Genomic DNA, 19,143 nt, shown 5'->3' on the forward strand with positions numbered 1-19,143 from the left:
CTCGGGGCTGCCGGGCCCGCCGCTCCTCGGGAGCTGCCTCGGGGGGAAGTCTGGAGCCTGGTGGCAGCGGGTCCCGGCCGGAGCGGGACCGGTTGCTGTTCGGGCTTGAGGAAGGGGAAGAATCCCTTGGGGTCGTGCGGGGTGAGCTGGAGGCAGCAGCCACGGGGGTTTTTCATGTTCCTTTTGGGATGTGAAGGCTCATAGAAAGAGGGAGTGGGAGATTTTACTTCTTTCGGTTTTTTTGTGGTTTTTTTTTCATCCGATGAGACTGAGCTGGTCACCTGTCTTAGATCTTGAGGCTGAAGTAAACTTGAGAAAGCTTAGAACTGTGGGATCTGTTTACTTGTTTTCACACTGGTATTAGGAATTTCTTCTCCATTTCTTGCTGATGTACTGTTACAGGTGTTTCTTCTAAACTGAGGTGTATGAAAAGGTGTTGTCATTTACTTCTCATCTTCTGTCTTTTACAAGTCCTGTGTCTGGTGGATTTATGTGGTCATTGCTGGCCTGTTTGCTAATAAGCCTGATGGTTTGTTTTACTACTTCTTTACTTACTCTTTTCCTTATCGAGCTTTTGCGTTCAGAAATGGGTGGATTGACAGCTGCTGCTGCTTAGTCTGAACTTTTAATTTTCTTTTAGCTGTGATGAAAGGGACCAGCAGGTTTTCTAGCAGGTTAATGTTTGCACTGTGTTATAATGGGAGATGCACAGGGCTCCAGGCAGGAACAGTTCAAAGGGCTGGTCCCATCAGATGCTGTTAGACAATAGTTTCAGGTCTTTTATTTTGTGTGGGGATGGTTTTTTTAATGGTAACATTCATTTATTTTATCCTTTAGTTGCTCTTTGCAACATTTTAACATTTCATGTCACTACATGTTCAAGTTGGCATTTGAACTTTTATCTCCAAGAGTGAATTATTCTTAAAATAAGCAATGTGTTAGGAGTCCCAACTGTTTACTCTTCAGTGTGTAGGCTTGGGAAATTTGATGTCAGATATTTTTGTTTCCCTTTTCAACACTCTATTCTGGCCTTTAAAACTGAATTTTCATGTTAAGTTACAGTGTAGACTAAATGCTTGCCTTTTTCAAAGAGTGACCCTTTTATGGATCTTGTTCCTCTCAAAATTTGGGTTGCTGTGTGTGACTGTTGTGCTGGGATTTTGTGTGTGAGGTTTTAGGCGCTTTTTTAAGTTAGTGTGTGTAGCCAGATAGATTTGAGTGTTACCAAAATCCAAAAGAATAAACCCATTAAAGCATTAAAAAGAAAATGCTCCTGCACTTGATGCTAAATAAAGAAGTCCTTGGATTGAGTATACACTGATATAACCTAAAGTTTCTGCTCTGCAGTTGAGAGATACTTAACTTCAGTTTAATTCCTTTAGGAGGCCTGAATACAGCTGTTTTGGTGCTTATCTTGCTTTGGTTCTGTTCACTTTGATAGCCTTTGATTTCATTTTCTTTATATTACTTTTTTGCCCCCTTTACTGTTGTAAATGGAGTTCTGGAAGGGACTTAAACGTGTGAAGTTTTTGTACTTTGCCACTATGTTGATCCAGTAGCCACCTCCAGTAAAGGGCCACAAAACTGCAGAGTCTGATGAAGTTCAGGTACACAGTGTAGCTGTTCACCACTGGGGCTGTACTTCCAGGAGAGCCTGAAGGGCCATTAAGCAACTGTGCATTTTTTACAAGTCTGTCCTTGGATCTGAAGCACCTCTTGTTGCTGGAAATGGTCATCCTGAGGCTCCTGATGTTTTACTCTAGTAAACATACCAGCATGGTGCAATGGCAAACGAGCAGAGAAGAGGACAAGTGATGGCTCTCAAAATACAAGCTAGAGCAGAGGTGCTGATGTTGCTGCTAGATACCATTTGTCAACTTTTCTTTCCTTTTAGAGAAGTTAACCTGTGCTGGCCAAATGCCAGCTGAGCAGTTGTATTCTCTCCAGTTATGTTGTGCAGCTAAAAAGCTAAAATTCTATCCCAATTAAAAAGAAACCAGTTTTTTCACTTTTTAAATTATTTTTATTTTTTTTTATTTCAACTGTGTTTGTTACAGTTGTTGCTGCTTTTGTGGCTAACTATTAGGGTTGGTATCTTCCTTGGCTGGTTTTCTGGGTGCACCTTGGTTTGTGTGGAAGCCATGCCCCATTGCTAGCCTGCTTGGAGCATTTGCCTGTCTACCAGGACAGAATTTTGGCAGGGTACAACCTTTCTTTTAAGACTTCTGGAACTCATTTATGAAAATCAGAAGTGACTAGTGTATTGAGCAGTGTAAGTGTTGTCTCCCTGAATTCAGACTGGGATTAATTTGGTACTCTTGAGGTGCTAACCTTTAAGTTCATTTTTCAGATAAGCAAGGTGTGTGGCGATATAAGTGATTTGAACAACTTTGGCATTTATGTGTATGAAAATCACGTAATTATGTGTTCTATAGTCCATGAAATAAAGGGAGACCTGTTATGTCTCCTTTCCACTAAATTAGACCAATATGCATTAGTTGCTTTAACTGATGAAAAGTGTAGTAGCTACAAATCTCTTATTCCTGGCTCCAGGAGCTCTGCTGTGGTTTGAGGGCACTGAAATGCCAAAAATTTCAGAACTTGCTACAAAGACCAGGGCTGGGAAAGCTCAGATGAAAACTAAGATATGTTGGTTTTGGACAGTTAATGAATTGTCCATTGGAACGAGCTGTCTGAAGGTAGTGGGGAGCCTCCATACCTGATGCTGCGATCGTAGGCCTAAACCTCTCTGAAAGATGTGAAAACCTTTGGGCTCAATTCAGGAGTAATGATATGGAAACTTTGTGGCCAACATTACATGAGCTTCAGACAGGATGATCTGATGGACTTTCCCACTTCAAATTTTGTGTTTATGCTGCTAGAGCCGAGATACCTTTTCCATTTCCAGCAAAGTGACATACCATCCCAGGTGTCTGTATCCTTGTCCGAGTATGTAGCTTGGTGAGTGGCTGAGCCAACCAGTCGCTTCCAATGGCTTGTCTCCCTCCTGCTTCTGCCAGCATGGGCCCATCCCTTCCTTGGAGCTTTGGCACTCACCCAGCCTGGCCCTGAGCTGATTTGTCTCACTAAACCATCAGGAAACTATCTTATTTTAATTGTTTTGTGTTTTTTTTTCCTGGATGCGCTAGCCCCTTTTATAGGTTCCTGTGAGTTGAATTGGCTCACAGAGAGGCCAGAGAAGCCTGGGAACTGGTGTAAGGGAGTTGGGAGGGGAGCAAGACCAAGAAGGAAGAACAGGTCTGCCTCCTTTTGGCCTCCCAGAACTATTGGTTTGGCTAACTCCATTTGTGTAGCTTAACCCTGACACATTTTCTAGTGGCTCCCACACAGAGAAAGGAGAGTGGACTAGAGGGTTCTTGGAACTGATTCTCTGCAAGTGTTCTCTTCATTATACCAGATCTACTCTTCCACTGTGACTTTCCAGTCTTGCTGTCTGTGTCTCTGCTGTTGCTTGTTTTAATTTTTGTTGTTTCTTTCCTGTACATTTCCTCTAAGTGACCAGTTCTTTACTGTGTGGAATTTCTTCAGGCTTCAGCTTAGACCTCTTTGTCTATCCGTGGTTACTTTTGGAGAAGGTTTAAAAATACACAGCAAAGCCTGTCTTAGGAGACGAGTCAAGGAGCTGACAAAAGTGGGTTGCCTAGCAGAGATGGCCTAATAAAATTGGAATGGAATTGTACTGTGTATCTTTGGGATGGCTCCTGGGTGGTCTACTAGGACAAGTTTGTGTCCTGCTGGTATGGAGTCTTGTGTGGGTTTCACTATGTTGTCAAGTGAACTGAGATGTGTTTGTTTCCCAGGCTCATAGGGTGTGATAGACCCAGCAAGTGCCTCCCTAACTAATCAGCGCCGCGGCCTCACTCATTGTGATCTCACAAGCCATCGCGTCTGTGATGTCACAATGGAAGAGATTCTGGTGCTCTGAGTAGCTGACTTATCAGCTTTTGACATATCAGCCAAGGAATGCAGCGGGAAGAATGAGCTCAAGAAATGGGAGAGATCTTCCTTTACCGGAGAGTGCCCTCCATCCTTTAGTCAACCCTTTCTGTGTTCATTTATCCCTTCCCATATAGGGAGAAGCCGGTGCCTGTATAGAGTGAATTATTTTCTTTAATTGACCTACCAAAATGTACATATATCCCACATGAGCAGTTGCCTGACTGGTCTGGTAACCTTCATTCTTCTGTGCTGTTACCCCCACTTGTTATGTTGCATCTCATTTTAGACTGTAAGTTCTTGAGAACAGGGACCTTTTCGTCTGTGGTGGGAAGAGGCTGGCTGCAACTGCAGAGTGCTGTAAAAACAAAGTGATTAATGCCAAGTTGTGTCCGGGCTGAGTAATGATGGGACAGTATATAAGCATCCTATGGCAATGCTCAGGGAAACTTATGTTACAGATTTTCCAAAACATGGGCTTGCTTGTCTAGCAGTGCTGTGGAGATAAACCCAGCCAAAAGTGAAAGGAGTGCAACCATGGAAGTGGACTGGATTCTTGTTCAAGGGATGATACTGTGAGGTTAACAAATTAAAGAAGTGAATTTATCTAAAATCATGTTACATTATTAAAATGGTTCTAAAAGCTTTGTATTTTGTTGTTTGTTTTATCTTATGTATTATTTTTTTTCAAGTTTGCACGGTGACAGTGGATAAGCTGGTTTGGTTCTTAGTCTCTCATTTCCTGCCTTGCAGGCTAGCCAGGTGCTGTCTTTTGGACTGTAGTCTGTCTGGTGAAATATTTTGGTTTAGGTTAAGGTTGATTTAAAAAAAAAAAAATGGAGTTATCTCTATTGTTCTTCAGTTACGTCTTCACACAACTGAAATATGGGCTCACATTTGACCTCTGAGTATGCATTTGAACAGCTACCAAAATGGAAGTCCTGCATTTTTTGTTAGAGACTGTTCCAGGTGTTGCTAAATGTATGCCATTTTGTTCTGCAAAAAGCATCTTTATTATCCTTTCTTTTTACTCTTTATACTTTAATAAAATAAGACACTATACTTTAATAAATTAAGACAAACCTGACTTACATTTTGCATTGCTTTTGATTGCTTTAGCCTTGAGCTCTGTTGGAGGCTGGGCGTCACAAGCTGCCCCTACCCAGCCTTTGTACAGGGAGCAAACTGAAGCATGCAACTCCCAAGGCTCCCTTGCTTTTACGTTTTAATTTTAGCTGGTCTTGTCCTTTAGCTTAGTGCTGGGTTTTTAATTTTTGTTGTTTTTTAGTATGGTGGAGGTCTTTATTGCCGTAATGAAGTAATTTAATGTTTAAATGGAGGCTCTTGTAAAACAGATTTCTTGGGTTGCTCCTCCAACCTGAGTTTAGGTGTTTTGTCTTCTTGCCCTCTCCCTGCATCAGTTTAACAAACTGGACAGGGAAGGGGAATATTTTTGGGTTAAAGGCAGGCTGTTGTAGTTATGTCTTCTCTTGCTGCCAGGTGGTTTTAATTAGATGTGGTTGTAAAAAGGAACTATTAATGTTACGTGCAAAGAACCCACTAAGCTCAAGTTTGTAGGCTGATTGGTCTCTCAGTTGATGAGTTTGAACCCCCTGCACCTTGTGTGGTGCACATCTCTGTACACAGCTTTGGGGCTGTCCTGCAGGTGGGGGAAGGCACTTGGAATGCCCTGTTGGCTTTTTTTAACAAAAGTCCCTTCATGTGGCAGGAGCTCCCCATCCTCTCATGGTTGTCACTAAGCAGCCTGCCCAATGGGAAGCCTGGAGCATGACAGCCACTGGTGCAGTTTCTCCACTCCCGCTGACACTTGCCTTTCTCTTGGCTTTCCTTACTTGCTGGTGATCAAACTTGTGCTTTAGTGTCCTGTGCTTGGGCCATTAAGGAGAGCTGTGGTCAGCCTGAGCTTGTCCTGTTGCCTGCAGCTGATACTCAGAGATAATTTTTGTTTAAATTATTTTTAACAGACAGTTGCTGATTATAGCTGATGTCACTTGTGGCACATGCTGTTATATAGCATATAATGCAGACTTTCTCTTCCATCTGAACCCCACCACATGTGGCCGTTTCCCAGGTTATTGGGTGTTGCAAATGTAAAGTGCTGTCACATTTTCCTAGGTCTGTGTGCAATCTGTCAAAATAATTCCTGAACTCAGCCCTAATTTGTGGTTACATTACATTTTGTATGTGTCTGTGTAAGGAGCTGTGTGATATGAAGTATTAACCCAGTAGGGTTGGATGCCAGATGAGATAGTTTTCACCATCTGAGATTATAATCTGACCCTGTGTGCATAGGAAATATATGTGTTGTTATATATAGGTTTGGAAACAGAATCACTAAATGTGTGGAGTTACGTTTCTAATTTTTGAAGATGTGTTGCTAACGTTGTCAGTTGGAAAAAAAATATGGGATGACTGGTGCTCTGCATTGTCATAGCTGCTGTACATGCTTTGCATGACTTCTAATAAAGTGTGATTGCTCACTGGCGATCTTGTGCTCTGTGGCACTCTGACCTTGCCAAAGAAGATGATGTGAGGTCTTCCCAGGGCACCTAGAGCAGTGGCTGGGTAAACAGGCAGTTAAAACTTCATTTGGCTGAAGGTGTGGAGTTTGCAATGGAGTTGTCTTATTTGTGTGTCACCTGTGCAGGGGAATCAGCATGCAGTACCCCACTGGTGCACCTTTGCTCAGAGCATTGCTCCCCCTGCTACATGGGAGGATGGGGAGGGGGAGAGGCTGCTTTTAGGATGCGGAACCTAATCATGTCATCAGACATGCATCACCTGCAGAAGTTGTTACTGCAAGCAGCACTGGCTGTTGGCTGTTACTGCTTTTTGCTGGTGTCCCATGGTAGCCATATGACACAGACCTGCCTGGGTCTGGAGTGGTGCTGCCATGTCCATGTGGTGACGTGTCTGAATTCTGCTGAGATGACTGGTTCACCTTTGTCGTGTGGACTTGGTGGCTTCAGGACCTTTGCACGTGGGCCAGCCTGAAGGTTCGTGGGGCTCACGTCTGATGCCTTATTCTTGCCGGTTAAGATACATCGGAGAAGGACTGACCTTGTTGTGTGTAGGTGGATAAAGTATGTTTTGTTGCCTGTGTTTGATATAGGGATTGGAGCCTGCCTGCCTCCTCCACTCCAACTGTATATTTTACTTTATGCAGTAGGCTAAAGAGCAGGTTTTACTGCAACCAACTTACAAGCTGCTTTATTTTGAGATACTGTATTTGCTGTGATGGGCCTTCAGATTCATAGTTGGTAGCTTTAAGATTTAAAGCATGTATACCTTAAATATCTCTTATCTGGGGCAGGTTAGAAGTGAATATAATTAACTTATATTTGGCTGTAATGTGTTTATTAATGACAGCAAAAGCTGTAGATGGAAAAGCAATTGGTCAAACTGAGCCTCTTTAGGATAAATGCAGTGTTGGGCTCTTTGTTGTGGTTTTGTAACATGAGTTTTCACCTTCCTGGATACCCATTGCCTAGCATGCTGCTTTAAAGAGCAAGCAGACCCCCAAAACCTGAAAGCCATAAGATGAGGATGCATTTATGCCATGGAATTGGCAGTGTGGGTGCTGACTCAGTCCTTAAACATCTCAGCTCCTTTGATTTTTGCCTTTCACTCAAAACCTTGGAAAGGGAAGGTTACCAAATGCATGTTTACCCGAAGCACACAACCTGCTCAGCCGCAACTATCTCCTAATCTGGTCCTTCCAAGTTTCTCTGGTATCGCAGGTAAATACAGATTTAGCTATTATTCACGGCATATTATTTACCTCATTAAGTGTGTGTTTTGGCACGTGCATTATTTACCTGCAGGACTAACAGGTGGGACAGAGCAAATGCTGTCTTTTGTGCACACAGCAACATTGTTCGTGGGCGGCAAGTCCTCTGCTTTGCCTCATCCCTCTCAGCTCCCTGTCTTGTGGCTGGTGCTCCCTGCCCCACTTAGGAGAGGGAAAAGCCAGCACAGGCACAGAGAAGCTGGGCTCTGAAACCGCGTGGATGCCATAGAGCTCTTGTCCAGAGCCATGAGCTGTGAGACCAAACGTGGGGATGGATTTTAAATCTCTATGTAGTGAGGCCAGTGTATGTGTATGTTTAGAGAGGGGGTACCCATGTCCTTGTTCAACAGGACTAGGTTGTTGAAATTCATTTGTTTTGCTGTTGGTCACTGTACCTACCCAGCTATGTAACACCTCCGTGAGCTGGCCTTGAACTCTGGTCCCAGTAAACTTCTTAACAGCCCAAGGCTGGCCCACCTTGGGCAGTGACAGTTCTGTCAAGTTTTTCCCACAGTGTTTTAAATGAGAAAGGGTAGGGTGGATATCCAGGCAATCCCATGTGGATCATACAATTTGTTAAATTTTTTAAATGGAAGCATCAGAAGGTGATGGCTGTTTGAGGTATTTAGTTGGGAAGGAGTCTGCAACCTAGAGAGTCCTGCTTGCTTTTTGCAGCCCCCGCAGTTGACATGTGGGTTTATTAAACCAGTATCCTCTGAGTAATACCTGAAGCAAGAAATCGAGTGTGGCACTAGAATCACATCTCTGAGAAGCTTTGTATACAGAGCAAAGGAGAACTTCCCAGGGGAGGACCCTCCCAACCACCAGATGTGTGGATTTTTAATGGAAGTGGGAGGTTTCAGTGCAACTAACAGGTGTTTCAAGGCCAGGCTGTTTGGTTGTAGTGTTGATATGTGTATTGCTTTATTTCTTACCATGTAGCATTGTATATGAAAAGGTGAAAGGCCTTGTCAGAAATGTCAATGGAGTTTAGACCAGATTTTCTATTTGTAAGTGGTTTGTGTTGTGTTCTGCAGTGATAAGGTTCAGAGGCAGGGATGTGATCTGGTGCTTGAAAACACAACTGCGCTGTATCTCCTAGCTCTTAATTTAGAGCCATTTGCAGAGATTAATTTCCAGTTACCTATGATTTCAGACATGTTGAGCTCAGGCCAAATGTTGCCTATTATATTTTGGGCAGGTTACTGTGTTATTTCACGTTTGTGATGCTGTAACTTCCACTGGGAATCGCAGAGAAAATCCCTGTCAGAGGAAGACAGTGAGGAGGTACTAGCAGAGATGAGACCTTTGTGTGCATGAGTAACATGAATCTGTCTTCAGTTTCAGATGCCTCTGGATGTTCAATGATAGCACTTCTCCATACTGGAGCAGCAAAGTTTTCCCAAAACTTACTTCCAAGGGCAAGACAAGCTGTGTGCTCCCTCCTCCCGGCTGGTGTTCTCAAAGGGTACGACTCCATCGTAAGCAGGAAACTGGCGTCCCACGGCTTTGGAGCTTCCATGGCAGCAATGTCATCCTTCCCTCCACAGAGATATCACTACTTCTTAGTGCTGGATTTTGAGGCTACATGTGATAAACCACAGATTCATCCTCAGGTAAATAGTCAATCCTGTTAATTATCCCCTTGCAAGTTGCTGCTGCTGTTCTGAGAGGTGGAAGGAAAAAAATACAGTGCCAGTACATTCATTTTCTCTGGTTTGTCCCACCTCCTTTCTGTTGCTGGTCTTCCATGGGTCTTACCAGTCACCTACTCTTTCAGGAGCAATGCCAGGACTGTTTAGTGGGAATGAAATGGAGACCGATTTCCATCAAGGACGTGACGATTCATGTGTCATCAAAAACATCTTTAAGTTGTGTATGCTTTTCATCTGCCTGAACTGGGGGGGGTCTAAAAATTTTGGTTGTGAACCTGCATTAGCAGAGTAATCCTTGTTTGATTCTGCAAGGAAAATGGCTGTTGGTAGTCAACAGCTTTTGGAAAAGAATAGTTTGGATGATAGGAGGATGTGCCACATAATGGTGTTTCTAATAGAGATGAGCAATAGTTTTGAGCTGCCTGATCTTGCTGAAGTTTTCATGACTGGGTATTAGTTCTGGAGTGTAGTAAGACAGGAAGAGTTCAGGTTCAGAGAGATTTTTGAGTGCTCTGCTGCTTGAAATGTACAGAGATGCAGATGAAGTACAGAAGTTTTTCTGCAGTTAGTTTCATACTGGAGCAAAGCATATTGTTAAATACATCTTCAGTTGTCAGCAGAATGAATCTAGGGTTTCCATTAAAATTAGAAAAACATGCTAAAAAGAAAGAGTAATGTTGATGGGTAACAAACAAAATTTCTGAGTCTCTAAATTGAACTTGGGCTTCTCGTCCTCCTCTGCTGAACAGCTGTCCTCTTACTGGTATTGCCAGTGGTATACACTGTATCAGAATAACTTCTGTTTGCTGTGTTTGGAATACACTAGAGGCCAAATTGTTTTGCAGTGTGGTATCTCATTGCTGAAGTGACTCGATGCAGTGTGTTCATTTCCCAGTGCAGCTGGCATTTCCCTTGGGCTGTCAAAGGGATGCCACAGGTTGGCATCAAATCTGACTCCTCTTCAGTAGTGCCTTGGTGTGTGGCACCTGCCTCTCATATTTACTGAAAAGTGGACAGCAAATTCCCTCTTCTTTTGGTGGGTGTTTGTGGGAGGCTGTGGTGGCTCTGCATCCACTTGTGCTAACAGGGACTTAACTGCTCTCCAAGTGAGATGTCAGGCTATTACCTGCACGCTCTGCCTCAGGTGCACAGACCTGTCAAAGCTGTAAATCGGATCTACCTTGTCCCTTTGGATATGGGTTAGGCCTGTGCACATTTTGATGCAAAACCATGATGCATGTGGAGCTAGTTTACAGCTGGCAGTAAAAAGGAGCATGAGTGGAATATGATTACTACTGTTTTAAGGAGCTTTGTCCCCAAGTCCTTGCCAGGGAAGGTAATGGTCTGGGCCAATGCAGCTCTGCTATATATTTTGTTGTGAGATAGCACCTTAAAGGTGGAGATGTTCTTCAGTGTTGTTTTTTCAGACTGCTGTGTTCAGTAGCTGTCTGCATCATATTGTTTGTGGAAAAGGCTGTCAGTCCCTCATGTCCTCACCAACAAATTAGTTTGACAAATAAAAAAATGGCTTCTGCAATGTGGGAATTCATGTAGCTGGAAGGTGCCTGCTGGAATTGAGCAGCTTTATAAAATGAGACTTTAGTTGATGCCTCTACTTACATTTTAACTTTTTGTTGACCAGCATGGCTTTTGCCCTCTTTGCTGCTGGGCTGTATGTCACGATGAACAAACTGTGCTGTGTATTTCAGCAATATTTTGTGCAAGGTTTTAGTGGCAGGGTCTTTTCACTGGGGCAGTGGTGGACAGGTTTGGAGGTTTGGTCTGAGGACAGACCTGGGAGCTAGGAATGGTCAGGTGCTGATCTTCACTGCAGTCATGATCCTTTTTCTGCTTTTGTTTTAATACCTGCACAAATAGAAGTCTAGATACAATGAAATTCAAAGACATTGGGATTTGATGAGACGGTTACAATAGAGCTAAAATGTGGTCCAGGTTACTTCATGTGGCATAGCTGTAAATTTAGCCAGCTCAGCCTAAAAGTCTTGCAGAGTGTACTTGCTACTGAGCAGCACACTTCACATCTCACTAACTGCTCTTCAAAATATTCTGAATTCTTACCAGAAACTGCTGAAAGACCTGTCTTTTTATCTGCACTAAGGTGTGTGCCTGTCACATCTGCTCCCTCTCCTACTCTATTTACTTGTGCTCTTCTGCAACCAGCAACTTCACTGGCATGATCCCTGGGGATTCATGCTCATTCTGGAGCCCTGAAGACTCCTTCATTTCCATTCCCTTTCACATTGCCCATTTTCCTGCTGAGGGCTTGTGGTGTAGCCTCCATAATGGGGATCAAGGAGGGTCGAGGACAGTGGTATTCTCATGGGAAGTGTCTGCATGGTGGCTCCTGTGCCTGGAACTGCTGGCTGAGTGCATTGTCACTGCTGCCCTTTGCTTTAGCACTTCCGGGTCAGGCATGGAGGGTCTTTCATATTCCCTGCCCTACATCCACAGAGGAATGGTAGCATCCTTGCAGTCCTGACTTCTGATAGCTTTCAACAACTACGCCTCTAAATCAAAGTACATGTTTATATGCACAAAGCAGTAGCTTAGCTTATGGTTTTTTTGATGTTTTTGAGTAATGAGACCATTCCAGAGAGGGAAGAAGGTGTGGGGTTTAACTGCTTTGGCCCAGAAGGATAGATGGGAAAACCTGAAAGACTAAAGGCACAGACTGTTGTGTAGTGCTTTAGCCAGCCAAAGGTCAGTAGGGGTTGGCAGTAAGGAATGTTTATGGCTGGCCCTTCGCATCTCTTTAAAGCTTACCTTGTGCATTTGGGATTTGATCCAAAGCCCGATGGGGTCAGGTGGGAGCCATCTTTTCTGTGGAGGTCAGTGGACCTCAGACAATGACAGTGAGGAGTGTGCTTCATTTTTTAGCTTTAACTCTGTGACTTTTTTTTCCATTTACTGTCTGCTAAGAGTTTTTAAGTGCCTGCTGCTTTTATACGGTCAGCCTGTGGAGCGGGTACATACAGTGCTTTAGCTACACAAGAGAAGATGCATTAATAAGTGTGAGTCTTGCTCTTTGTCCCTTTGTCCTTGTATACACCAGTGTTTATGGTGGTCAGTGCTTTCAGTGATTGCTGAGGAGCTCCCCAGGCTCAGATCCATGGCTGCCTGTATCCTTATTGTATTAATGCTGTGAGTGTGCCTCTCTCAGTCAACAAGCCAAGTATCTTGCCTGCAACTTCAGTAAAGTGGATGGAAAGTGGTGATTTTTTTACATATATGAAGCCTGAAGGTAGAAACCAGATCTGTTCAAAGCTGAATTTTAAATTGGGCTTCTGCAGAGGATGTTAATTTCTGCTGTAATCTATTAACACCATTTAAATGAAAAACAAATAATACTCAAGTTTTACATGTCTGCTACCTCAAAGTGTTAAAGAATGTCAGACCCCTGAACTGGCAGAAGGAACTAGATACAGGAGTTGCTGAGCTGCTAAGTGAGCTTTTGGTAATGATGAGGTTGCTTTTTTATGTAGTTTTCTTTTACAGGTACTTCACCTCAGTGTCTCAGATTCACTCAAATTTGATCATCAGTTTGGAATTAGAAATTTGTCTCTTCCAAACTCTCTGAAGGAGGAAGATATAAAATGTTTGTCTTCTAATTGCTGAAGGAAGTTGTGACCAGACTTGGAAGATAAATAGTTAACAGATTATATTTTCCTTGTTCTCTTAAACAGCACATTTTAAATAGAGAAATATTGTGCTCTTTTTCTTTAGTGTAGTCTACATATTTCAAGTTGGTTTAACATGCATTTTGGTTGTTATTTTTGGGAAATTTTAAATTACAATTCCTGTAAAATGGAACTGGACATACCTGGTAACTTAAATGCAGAACATCACCCAACATTTCAGCATAAAACCATAAGCAACAAGGCTACAAATAAGCATATGTTCAGTTATTAATGTATTTTTAAGTATACAAACAAATCTGGATTATCATAGTATCTTTCCTGATTGGCAAAAGCATATTAGCCATTGGGAGCCAGTCTTGCTGTGAGATAATAGGAAATACAAATGCACAACAAGGTGAAATTTGGTTCAGGCTATGTTTCCTTGAGGGCTGGTGTAAAAGAGCACTGAAGATGTTTTCCCCTGAATGTCTGTCTTGTGGTTCTGGCTGGTGGTTGTGGGCAGGTGCAGCTGGAGTGGCTGCAGTGATTGCTGCCTCCTTGCTCTCTGTACTGCTGTACCTGTAGTCTCATTCCCATGGCAGGGACAACTGAATGATGTGTGTCTGATCTTGAGCCACTGTGATTTATAGACTGACCTTGTGATGGAAATGAATGTTGATTCCCACCAAATTTAGGCCATAGCAACATGTGCAGTCCCTGCTGAGCTCCCTGCTCAGGGTGAGTGGATAGGGAATGGGCAAGCTGCTGTGGGAGCTGTAGCCTGAGCTCAGAGGACTTTCTAGAAGGAATAGAAATCACAAACTTGCTGCAGGGGTAGATTATGGAGGGACTGCTGGTCTGCTGGGAAGCAGGCTGTGAGGTTTCTTCTGTGTGCTCTTCAACTGGTGCTTTGTGGAGCCTGTATCAAGGCAATCCTAGCAGAAGGCTAGGATGGGAATGAAGAGGGTGGCTTGCAAAGTAACAGATTCTCAGAGTCTTACCCAGAGGTGAGTAATGGAGATGTTCCTGTGCCTACCTGTTCTATCTAGGCATCCCCATGTAGCAGCTTTCTTCTTGCACAGTTTTTGTGTGGCTGTTAAGTTCAATGCATTAGAAGTCACCTGCCAAAGCCTTTATTAAGGAAGATTGTGAATTGCTGAAAAGTGAAGAAATTCAGGCTTGTTTCCCATGGCAACTTTAGCTTGGCACTCTTGTGCATAAGTATTACAGTGGAATGTTAATCTGCAATTACCTGTCTTCATGCAGTTTAGGCTTGGGTGTAGTTTCAAATACCTAATTCTCAAATCACCTTACAATGTTATTTCAAGAGAAATGCTGTTAAAATTACATGTGACACTGTCACTTTTTACTAAATATAAGTAACAAATAAATACACGCTTATCACCTTTTTGCCAGTTTGGTTGTTAGGCCATTCTTCTTATGTCAGAATGTTTAAGTTCCTAGAGTGGCAGTAAATAGTTCATATAAAAGCTGTTGCAGATGGGTTTTACTGTTCACATGAATTTTTTTGAACAGTCATTCAAAAAACTTTTTGAGGCCTTGCAGCCAGTTCCTCTGAGCAGTTAAAAATTTTTGAAATAATATCCATAACTCAACATCTTACAAGGTGCATCTGAAATTAGAGATGCTGTTGGTTTTTTAATCATATTTTCCGTATGTCATGTGCTGCATTGCCATTCTGTTGGACTGCCGGGAAATCTTTTTTTGACCAATATGGAGAATTAATGCCTGTGTTTTAAAAGATGTAGAGAGAAGACAAGCATTTCGGAGAAGCTTTTACGGAGTCTGAGACACCGGGTGTGGCATAACCCTCAAAAGCTGCATTATCCACAACAGTCATTTTGCTTTGGAGACATCCCTCATTCTTCCAGTAAGCAGGGACAACCTTGCTCTGACCCATATGAATCTGACAGGGCAGGTTATGGCTTCAGGCAAGAGAATTAGCTGTATTTATTTAAAACCCGATGAGCTGGGGAATGTGAACAGTTACTGAACCCAAATCTGGAGAGCACAACCATGAGACCACCATGCAAGACACCTGATATATGAAAAAAAATTCAAAGCGATTTCTTATTTAAAGATATAAACCCAGCATTATTATAGCAACAAGCCTAAAATACCAAGGCACTCAGGTGGCCAATTGCTGCTGTCCTAACCTGACCCAACCTGCTCAGCTTTTGGCTGCTTATTGACAGGCTGGTGAGATGACTCCTTTAAAGCAATCAGTCATGTTGCCCTTTCCCTCACAGTGTGTGGAGACCCCACATCAGTTATGTATCCCGGCATGCAATTTCCCACCTATGCTGTTTGAACACTGTATCCTTAGCTGTGCAAACATTACACATCGTTTAGGTGACAAGTTGCAAAGTTAAGTAGACTTGTTGTTACAGCAGAAAGTAGTTGAGTGGCAGTCACCCTGAAAAGAAAAGATCCAGGCTAGCTCAGGAATGTGCAAGGGCTCTGTATTGTGGTTAAAGGCTTCTTCAGCTCTCTCTAAAGCCACTGATGAGCCACTGGAAATGTTTACACCATGTGCATTTCTGAAGTGAAAGGGATGGGGGCCACAGGTTTGTACGTTCACTGCTCTTGTCCTACCATGTGCACAGCCCTTTGTGGTCACTGATGATGGGTGAGTGCCTGCTGCTGTTTCACAGCCTCTGAGATACAGGGGATATTTTGCATCTCTCCCAGGATGATGTTTTTAAAACAGGCAGTGTTCTTTCATGGTGTGGTATCTGTCTAGAGTGCTGCATGGAGGCTGTTGTGGTCTTTGCTGTGCTAAAGTGGTGATCTCTTAGTTTTGAACAATGCCTTTCTGGTGAAGAGAATGTGTAGCTTGTCAATTTTTGGCAGGAAGGGCACAGGACATGCCTCAGTCTCATGTTTTCTTCCCTTTTGTGCCAAGTTGGCTGTGCGACCATTCCTGTATTCTCTTTGGTGATCTGTGTGCTTGTTAGTTGGCAAAATAGCTCTTGGTTATGTTGCTCAGATCATCTCTGCCAGGCAGAAATGCATTGTCACCAGCAGCTAGTTGTGGTGTTTGTAAAACCCTGGGTGTTCATTTACATGCAGTAGCATGCCCTTTCTACCCATCCCAGATGGTTTAGTGTTAACTGGGAACATTGTACTGCTCAATATCAGGTGAAGAGGCTGGGTCTTGAAATGATTTGGTAATTCTGTGACAAGGACTGCACAGGCTGGTTGCCTGTGATAGGAAGAAGCAGATGTGAAGAAGGATATAGTGTAGTTGTCATCTTGCAATGCAAGGGTGATACTTGGAAATGTCTATGCTCTTTATTTCCTGCTTTGAGCACTAAACTTCCCCTGAACTGTCAAGCTTAAATTGTTGTCTTTGTTGGTGGAGAATTTTTTGGTTGCTTAAATATATTTCAGTAGTGCTTGAACAAACAAGTTGAAATGTCTGGTCAGTATTTCTCATCCCAGGTGTGGAAAGAGATAGGGAGGTTCTGCCTTATTTGTGATGTCTGGGGGCTGCTGGAAAGATCAAAATAGCTATTTGGGTTTTGGTAGGTGAGCTAATGCTGATGTTGAGACCCAGCCTGGGAGCAAGTGACTACAAGAAGTTTTGTTTGGGATGGCAGGAGAAGGGTGTGAGCCAGCTATTGAGATGTCAGATACAATAGCAGGTATGAAAAAAGTCCTGAAGACCACAGTGATAAGTTTAGGGGTAAAATGTAGTTTGTGAGACACGTAGATCTTCCTTTTCTTGGCTCTGTAAGAAGGGGCCTCAGCTGGGGGAGTGTTTCACTTTGGACTCCATACTTCAAAAGAAAAATGGAGACAATTTCAAGGGAGTCCAAAAGGGAAACAATAAGTGTGACCAGGGATCTGCAAAACATAACTGTGAGTGCATGCTGAATGGTGCTGAGTTTGTGTTTAGTGCAGTGAAGAGAAAGGTCATGTATAGTGGGGTCTTCTGTTGCAAAAATAAGACAGGCAGTGTTCTGACTTCTGTGTGCTGTGCATAGGAAGAGCAGTCATGAATTTAAACAACAGCAAGAGAAATTTTGATTAGACATTAGGAAAAACTTTCCAATGATAAGACTAATGAAACAGGAAGATAGAGTGCCTGGGGAGCACGTGAGTCTCTCTTATTGGAGTCTGTAAAACCAGCCTAGACAAAGTCAGAAATGATTTAGGGGAGGTGATGCTGCCCTCAGGCAGGTGCATGGACTAGATGTCTCTCTTAAAGCTCAGGCTCCTGGAGGCATGTGATTAGATGGGAATTTCAGCTTCTATTAAAGAAAGAGAAATGGTCCTCTCCCTCACAGTTGCAAGGAAGCAACTGAAAATAAGAGCTAGGTTTGATGCCAGTGCAGAACCCAAAATGCAACTCAAGATTTGTCTTGGAGGAAATCCAGCCTTTGACATTGGGCTCCAGTGCCCAAGTGCTGGAAGCAGGCAACGTAAGCTCATCTTATCCCAATGTTTCATGACTTTTCTGTGTTCCTGCCAGTTCTCTTTTGGTTTTGATTTCTATTTCCCTTCACACTTTTCTTGGATGTAAGAATTGTTTAAATGCATTGAATTGTTTGGTGTATGCATATGTGTACTTTATGATAGGTAGTGATGGAGAAAGAGAAATTTGGGATCAGCTGCTTCTCTGAACACCTTTTAACAGGGTTAATCATGTACAGAGTAACTTACCTAGGACAGAAGCACAGAGAACATCCTTGTTGTGTGTGCAGATGGACATCCTTTGGGAAGTCAGTGTAGCACTGATTCAGCAAAAGTCCTGCTGTCCCTCACTGCAGAGGTGATGCCTTCGTAATATTTGTTTTGGTTAGTTTAATAAAAATTTAGAAGTGAGGAAAAGACCTATAAGGTCATCTTGGTTTCTGCCCCTGAGGACCAGTGCAAGGCTGCTCACTTGGAAATGGCTTTAGTTAAAATAATTAAGGCAGAGGTTGGAAACTGGGAAGGTAGATCAGTTAGGCTAGCGCTGTCCTTACTATGTCCCTTTTCCATTTTAATTGCTTTGGAAAAAAAAGGAAAATCACAGGCTTTAAAAGCTCTGATTCTTCCTGCTCTTCAACCCCCCGCCCCCTCCCCGATCTTGGAGGCATCAACTCTCATCTGTCAAAGTGTAAATCAGCAATTAAAACACAAACAGCGAAATGCCAAAGATGACCCGAAGCACAAAGCAACTGACAAACAAGTCCGGACAAATCGGCGGATAATTTATAAGCATTGCCCTAAAATCTAATTATTTGGCAATTCGAATTTGCAGCCGGCCAGGGCTGTGCAATAAATTTAACCCGCCATAAATTATTTAGGAGCAGCCCATGGTGTAAATCAAAAACACGAGTGTTTGTTTAAGAAATAAGCTCCTTGTGCATAAAATGACTTTTCTTTAAAGGGTTGGACTGGGGGAAACATCCGTGAACAAAACAAGCTGGTGCTGAGCCTGTCCCCTCTCCACAGAGACTCCCTTTCTCTTCCACCCTTATCTTTTTTGAAGGTGTGAAGAGGTCTTTTGGTCGGAAGTTTTATATTTTTCTTTATTAGAAGAAAATCCCTTTCTCTCAATGGCCTCTACTTGGTTTTATTGCATTTTGAACAGTCAGCTCTGATTTTTATGGGCATCCTTTATCTTTGTGTTTATTAAACTTCATGTGGGGGTGGGTGTAAGGGATAAATTATCCTCTGGTAGTTTTTGAACTGTGCAGGCAACACAGTCTTTCTCAAATATATAAATCAGTGTCCTGAGTGTGTCCTGTCCACTTTGTATGTGAACATCTGGACTAAAAGGTTTGAGACCTGGGAAGTTCTTGCTGGGCACCGTATTCTTTTTGTCTAATGATGTTAGTGGTCCCCAGATCCAAAATGATAAGCAAGAAGATTCTTTTGTGAGAATTAGTGTAACTTCAGGTGCCTTCTTCTCTAAACGCAAGATCTGTTACAGGAAATTATTTAGCAAGTATAGTTGTGTGCTTGTTAATTTCTTTTAATTGCAAGATGATCGGGCTAGCTGAATTTGTGCATACCTGCACCAGTGCTGAAGGGAGGAGGCTTTTATTTAGGATGGTTGGGTAGGGAA

At 42.8% G+C, this 19,143-nt stretch overlaps 1 protein-coding gene across 1 annotated transcript in view; it reads left to right on the plus strand.

Moving 5' to 3' along the window:
• Nucleotides 1–9,114: 9,114 nt before the first annotated feature.
• ERI3 (ERI1 exoribonuclease family member 3) overlaps nt 9,115–19,143 on the plus strand; it is a 127,319-nt gene continuing 117,290 nt past the window's right edge. The window contains exon 1 of the mRNA XM_010006561.1: nt 9,115–9,384. Coding sequence (XP_010004863.1) covers nt 9,133–9,384 — 252 coding nt within the window. The 5' untranslated portion in view covers nt 9,115–9,132. The remainder of the gene's footprint in view (nt 9,385–19,143) is intronic.

Source organism: Chaetura pelagica, unplaced genomic scaffold, assembly GCF_000747805.2.
Source record: "Chaetura pelagica isolate M959 unplaced genomic scaffold, ChaPel_1.0 scaffold69, whole genome shotgun sequence".
Classification (NCBI taxonomy): Eukaryota; Metazoa; Chordata; class Aves; order Apodiformes; family Apodidae; genus Chaetura; species Chaetura pelagica.